The 7,498-nt window shown below is 33.6% G+C and overlaps 1 protein-coding gene across 1 annotated transcript in view; it reads left to right on the forward strand.

The window, feature by feature from the left end:
• LOC140435015 (chitotriosidase-1-like) overlaps positions 1 to 1,070 on the forward strand; it is a 34,302-nt gene extending 33,232 nt beyond the window's left edge. The window contains exon 7 of the mRNA XM_072523676.1: positions 777 to 1,070. Coding sequence (XP_072379777.1) covers positions 777 to 929 — 153 coding nt within the window. The 3' untranslated portion in view covers positions 930 to 1,070. The remainder of the gene's footprint in view (positions 1 to 776) is intronic.
• The last annotated feature ends 6,428 nt before the right edge of the window (positions 1,071 to 7,498 follow it).

The following is a 7,498-nucleotide window of genomic DNA, read 5'->3' on the forward strand; positions in this document are numbered from 1 at the left end:
ATACTTAGAAATGAGAAGTACGTTGAAACGACGAAATAAGAGTTTATGTAATTGATTATGAAGGGTAAAATCAAAGGAAAGAGAGGTCCTGGTAGACGGCAAATATACTGGCTGAAGAACATTCCCGACTGGACCGGGTTAAACACAGACGCTTTTAAGAAAAGCCGAAGCTAGTGACGAATTTGCAATGGTTATAGCCAACCTTTATTAGTGGAGTCAGCATTGGAAAAAGAAGAAGATTTTGTATGTATGAAGCTAAGATATGCATTTTATTTTTCGTCACGTGCCCATGTTCTGTGCCATTTTTTTTGTATTACCATGAATATTTTACTATGTTTTTCTAACTTTTCTAGAAAGTTACTAGAAGTTTCTAGAACAAAATCTAGAATTTTTGACCTAAGTCAACCTGATGCCGAATTTTGGTTCAATGATTAAAATTTTAGGTGGATGAAATTTATGAAACCATAAGTTTTTACTTCCAGTTTAGAGAAAGATGAAAACTACATTAAGCTCTGCTCTCTGTCTCTCTCTATCTCTCTCTCTTCCTTTCACGCTCTCTTTCTCTCTATCTATCTATCTATCTCTTTCTATTCTATTAAAATTATTTTAATGACAGATCATTTACGTGTAAAAAACTCGTCTAAATGATAATGTAATATTTTACGGTTGGTAGATCCATGTTTGGCGAGCTATTTATTTCTATTCATAAACTGTTGTAATTATTATTGTCGCTTCTTAAAAATAAGATTATTTAACAATATTTATCTTTTTTGTAGGCTAAGTATATTCGTTCACAAAATGTAGCTGGCGCTATGATTTGGCAAATAGGGCAAGACGATATAAATGGTGTGTGTGGCCCGAAACAAGGATTACTTCAAGTTGTTAACAAATATTTACACGAAGATAATAATGTAATTAATTTAGAATAAAATAATTATAGTTTAATACTATCATAAATCATAGACTGCCTCTCATGACAGTATTCTAATTTATTCTATTTTAAAAAATAAACTTTTAGTATTTCTTATAATTTTTATACATTTAAAATATATAATAATATAATAACTAAGCATTATTGTTTATTTATGATAACGTTTAAATGGTGTTTTTAATTAAGTGTGTAGCAAACAAGTAAAAATTTTATTATGTGTAATGGATATTTTTATTTGCTGTTTATCTTGCACAAATCAAGAAAGCCAGGATTTTCCTACATCATTATTTGAAAACAAATATTTTCGTTCAAATATCTAGTCTCTAGGCTAAAAATTAATGGAACTGTGACAAGAGAGGTTAATATTAAAACGGAAAAGTAACGCCATAACAAAACACGCCATTGGACATTAAGGGGTATTAAATGCTAGCAATGTCTGGCTTGCATTGTTATATGGTGCAGAAACTTGATCACTAAAAGCATGAACATTAAACCGCATTGAATTATTCGAGATGTGAGATTACTTAAAGTTTGTGGATACATCATGTTGCCAACTAAAGTTGCACAAAGACACACCTTTTAAAATCTTAAAACAAAGGTACTTAAAATGGAGCAAAAATTATTTCAAATTAGAACAAAAAGAATTTAAACAGGGGATTTTGAAGTTCAAACTGGAAAATTGTACCATTAAAAACAGGAATGAAAAAATAAGTTAAATCAATAAATGAAAAAATAAATAATATTAAGAAAAAAAATAAAAACTAATATAGTTATAGGGTGCAGTTATACAGGGTGCAACAAAAAGGTAGGTAATAAATTAAATCGCATATTCTGGGACCAAAAATAGTTCGATTGAATCTAACTTACCTTAGTACAAATGTGCACATTAAAAAAGTTACAGCCCTTTGAAGTTACCCTCTATTTTTTCCAATATATCGAAAACTGTTAGAGATTTTATGTTGAAAATGGACATGGGGCGTTCTTATGGCAGGAATATCTTTAAAAAAATTTAAACAGTGAAATTTGTACACCACATAAAAATTTTATGGGGGTTTTGTTCAATTTAAATCCCCCAAATGTTTGTATATGTTCCAATTTAAATATTATTATATTATATTATTATATTATATTATAATACTCAACGCTCTCTTGTAAGAGTATTTGCCTGCAAAAAAGTGCTATCTGACTACCCATACCGTTTCGGAAACCAAACTGCTCATCACCAGTTATCCCCTTACAAAGTTTATATTGCAACAATGCAATATTTTTATAAAAATTTTGACCCAATAAACTGACATATTGATAGTCGCTACACTGTCTGACATTCCTTTTCTTGAGAATAGTTCAAAAATATTAATTATTCTAACTAGTTGTCTGGTAATTTACCGCTGCTTTATATCTTGTTAAAGAAGTATGTGATAATCGCGACACTCTCATCGTCTAATATGTAGTTGTAACCATTCTGCAAGTATTTCGTCAGGACCAAAAGTCTTCCTTCGTTTGGCTTGGTCGATGGCTTTCTAAACTTCTAAGATTGGAATCGGTGGGCCAGTATCTCAGTTAGATGTTATTTCTTAAAAACAGTTAAAAGTAGACGTAGAAATTAGAACTGCAAGGAGAATGGGTGGCATAACGTATATATTGGAATGGACAAAATTTAGCGAAAAACAAAAAGGCTTATGGTTGGTTATAGTTATGGTAGATCGGGGCAGAGCCCATTTGTGAGCCCTTTAGACCCTTAAACCTTCTTTAAGAAGGATCCATTGTATCCTCATATCATACGGACTAGGCTCATAGTACCTAGTATTTGGCGTTTCTGGGGCCCAGGCTACCCCGGGCTCCCATATTTGCTATAATCAGCAGGGGCTCCAAATCTGAGCTCGTGCTGCCGTTTCGAGCATCTTATCCTTTAGTAACCTTGCGGCCTCACAGAAAGCCACAAGTCTCTTTAAGGGTAACTCCCTCATTGGCTCAGTTGCTTACAGGCCATACCCAGGATCTGCCACCTCTGTTAGGCTAGTACCAGATACTCCCAGAGGATGTGCGAGAAGGTTTCCTCCTCATCATTATACAGACAGCACCGTTGGCCATCCGCCAATCCAAGCAAATAAAGATGCCGCCTGAGTAGAGTGCCGGGAAAGCATACTGACCACCAGAGAACATTTTTTACAGTCTAGAAGAAGAAGTTAAGCTTTAAGACTTTTGGATGGCCCCACTATGTGGAGCCTAACCTGTCTTATACCTCCACAACTGGGCAGGAGCCCTGGAACCTCCGCAGAAGCAGCTCTTTGAGACTAACCCAACCAGTACTAAAAGGCACTCCAATCACAGGTTCAGTTCCCACAGGCAGAGTAGATGAGCCCTTTATTATCAGTGCGTCAGCTCGTTCGTTCCCTTCCACCCTGTATGTTTCGATACCCATACTAAGTTAACCCTATTGGTCAGCGCAACATCAGCAAGTGCTTTCTTGCTCTCAATAACCAGCTTAGAGCTGACTCTTTAAAATCTATATTGTGCCGACGTGCGCTTTTTATTTTTTAAGGGTGAAAACTACCCCTTATTGTCAAAATCTACAAAAAGCTTAAAAAGAGTGAAATTTGGTTCAGATGTATTAAATAATAATTGTCTGATACTTTAAATATAATTGTTGACTGTTTCCACCCTTTAAAAATTATATAATATTTATAAATCAAATCTCACATAATTATAAATTATTAAATTTCAAACTTCATTTTCACCAATCCTGTCGCTTTTTTCACAATCTTCTTCATCATCTTCTGTTATTGTATTATCACCAGGGCATCCAGAGCAAGTTGGGTTACAAAATCACCCCAGTTTCCTGCAGCTACGAGACACCGCAACCTTGTCAATATCTCAAAAAAGCTACAATATTATATTATTTGTCCATACAATAATATATAAGACAATATCATATATATTTTAAACATTTTTTCGTATCTCCAATGCTACTCGCAATGCTAGGGAAAAAGGGATTTTTAACCAAACTGCAAAAATTCGTTATTCGCTTTTAACTCCATTATTCTAAGTCGGTCAAACTTCTAGAATGTATTAATAATACATTAATAAAGAAGACCCAACAAGGCATACGACTAATTTTAACTAAGGTGATAATTAGTGGGTTGTTTCCGCTCACTTTCTGTCAAAAAAAAACTTTTCTTTTCATCATAAGTCACTCAGTTTTTGTTCTAGACACTTTTTTAAAGATAGGTCTTTTTAAATACTTTAAATCAGTTTCTAGAAGTTATCCTCGAAAAATGCATAGTTTTCCCGACATTTGGCTTTAAAACACCAAAATTTAGCATTCGAGCTAATCTGTAATAAAGGTTAGTATTGGTCTTAAAGAAAATTTAAAAAAATTATTTTGTTTATTTTTTCAAAAGGTACATTTTGTTAAATACAGTTTTTTAATCAAAATAATAATATTTGAGTTATTAGCAGAAAACTGATTAAAAACATTGATTTTTTAGATATGAAACTAACACTTTCGATAGCGAATACATTGAAAACTATTAATTTTATGTATGTTTATTTCATTAAGTAATGAAAATCTCTGTTATTTCTAGTAGTCGTCTCGTTTTAGATGTGACTGGTCTTGTCTCCGCCGTGTATGTTAATGTAGGTCTAATTGCTACTTTATAGATTCTTGTTTTTGTGTCTTATCTTAGCTGTTTGTTCTTCCAGATTGTGTCATTAAGAGATCCCGCCGCTTTACTTGCTTTTAAGCTTTGTTGTCGTACTTCTTCTTCAATATCTCCATAACTAGTTATATCTATTCCCAGATACCTAAACTGCTGATATTATCATATTGTATTTTTGGCTGTTGTATTGAAGATGTGTGTTAATCTTTGGAGCTCGCCTTCTGTCTCGGCGATTAATGCGGCGTCGTCTGCATAACACAATATTTGGATTTCTTTGTTCCCCATTCTGTAACCATGACTTTTACGTACTGATTGTTTTATTTAGTCCATTATTATATTAAAGAGAAGTGGGCTTAACGAGTCACCCTGTCTGACTACGCTTTGTACTGGTATACGCTGTGTTAGTTTTCCATTCATCTGTACCTGTATGTGATTATGGAAGTAGATGTTTTCGATGGTTTGTATAATATTGATTGGTATGTTTTTTTTATATAGTAGGTGTAAGACGTCTTCGACTTGAATGCGATCGAAAGCCTTTATCAGGTCTATAAAACATAGATATGCTGGTTTATTGTACTCGATAGCCTTTTCTGTGATTTGTCTTAGTACAAATATGGCGTCTACGCAGGATCTTCCGGATCTGAATTATTGTTGTTCATCTGATAAAGTTGTTAGTTTATTGATTTTGTTGGTTAGGACTTTTGTGGTAAGCTTAAGTGCGGTGTTCAGTAGATTTATCTATCTATCTATACAGCCCTTGCTGTCGAATTTTGGACATAGGCGTCCTCTTCCTTCTTCCACGTAACCCTATTGTAGGCAGTTTGTATCCACTTCGGGCCTGCGTGTTTTTTCAAGTCATCTGACCATCTCATTTGTGGCCTTCCTCTTTTTCGTTTGTAACTATATGGTCTCCAGTGTATAATCATCTAATTCCATCTGTCGTCTTTCTGTCTTATGGTATGTCCAGCAAACTTCCACTTAAGTTTTGATATCTACGTTAATACATTAGTCACTTTTGTTTTGTTGCGGATCCAAGTATTTCTTTTCTTGTCTGATAGCCTCATGTTCAGCATTTGTCTTTCCATGGTTCTTTGGGTCTTTGCTATTTTTTCCATGTTTTCCTTTGTAAACGTTCAAGTTTGAGAACCGTAGGTGAGAACAGAAAGTATACATTGGTTGAAGACTCTTGTTCTTAAATATTGGGAGTATTTTCTATTTTTTAGTATATAGGAAAGTTTTTCGAAGGATAACCAAGCCAACCGTATCCTTCTCTTTATTTCTCCGGTCTGATTTTCTTTATTTAATTTAACTAGTTGTCTCAAATATACATATTCTTTTACTTGTTCTATAGTTGTTTGTGCAATTGTAATTATTAATTCTTCTGGTTGGTTGGTCATAATTTTCGTTATTAGATTTATAACTCTATAATTATTGGAGTCTTCTTTATCCTCTTTCTTGAACATTGGTATCATTATGCTCTTTCTCCATGCTTCTTGTATCTTGCAGTGCAATATTAGTTTTTGTCTAAGTTTTGGCAACGAGTTTAGAAGCTCGTTGGTTATTCCGTCTGGTATTGGTACCTTTCTATTTTTGAGTGAATCTATGGCTATCTCTACTTGCTGAAAACTGATTTCTATTTCGTGTCTTAATTCAGGTACGTTAGTGTGTTGATTGTTTATTTCCTATCGTTTAAACAGTTCCGTCAGGTATCTTTCCCATTCGTTTGCTAGTATGTTATTGTATTTCTTCAATCTGCCATTTCTTTCCATTGGTTTCTTATTAATCTCCATATTTGTTTTACCGTAGAAGTCGCTTTCTATTCTTTTTGTAAACTGTTCCCAGTGTTCATTTTTATGTTCTTCTTACCAACTGCTTTGTTTCATTTCGTATTCTTGTATAAGTGTCTCGGGATTCTGGAGTATTTGATGTTTTGTACTAAGTGTAGGCCTGTCGTTTCTTTTTACATTTCTCTTTTATTTTCTTTGCGTTTTTCTAGAGCTTTTGTTGCTGCTTCTTCAAAGTTGTTTTTAATTTTCTCCCAGCTTGCGTTTATATCTTCGATATCGTCTATTTGTTTCAGCTGTATTTTCTGTGCTAGCCTCCTTTGGTACATTTCTCTTGTAAAGTCGTTCCACAGTGATTCTACATTGAATTTTCCATCGGTGATTACCTGTAGAAAATGTTTTGGTGTTATTTTCATTCTTATTTTTGCTAGTACTAGTTTGTGTTCACTCCATGCGTCTGCTGAGTTTAAAGTTTTGATATCTAGAATCCGTTTTGGGTAGATTTTTCTATTAGTGACTATAAAATCAATCATAGATTTGTACCAACTGGAGTTTTCAAATGCATATTTATACTGGAGCTTATAGTCGAAAAATGTATTATTGATTCTCAGTTCGTTAAAAGCACAGAGATTAGCCATAAGTTCTCCATTTGCGTTGTATGTATAGAGCAATGTTTGTGATCAAAAAGTGCCTTTCGGCATCATATAGATTTTGATCCTTGGACTATCCCCCACTTAATCTCAAATTTTCAAGTAAATCCATCTTTTACGATAAAAATTGCGAGGTGAAAACCTTCGTTTCCTGGACTATGGTTGGTTACTTTCCTTCTGCCTAATTGTATATTTTTTAACTATTTTTTTATTTGTTTTTATTCGATCTTTTTCGGTGAATAATAATTATTTTATTCCATCAGCATCAATTCGTCTTATAATATGATCATCATCATAATCCAGCTTCTCGCGTCCACTGCAGAACACAAGCCTCCTGTAACCTCCTCCTCCAGGAATTTCTATTTTGCGCAAGTAGAGTATGATATTCATTCAATAATTATTTGCAGATTTTTTAATTTCAGGTAAATCCGGGAACTAGATAATATAAAGGTAGATAAAGAGTGGAAATTAAAA

Source organism: Diabrotica undecimpunctata, chromosome 2 (assembly GCF_040954645.1).
Source record: "Diabrotica undecimpunctata isolate CICGRU chromosome 2, icDiaUnde3, whole genome shotgun sequence".
In the NCBI taxonomy this organism is placed as follows: Eukaryota; Metazoa; Arthropoda; class Insecta; order Coleoptera; family Chrysomelidae; genus Diabrotica; species Diabrotica undecimpunctata.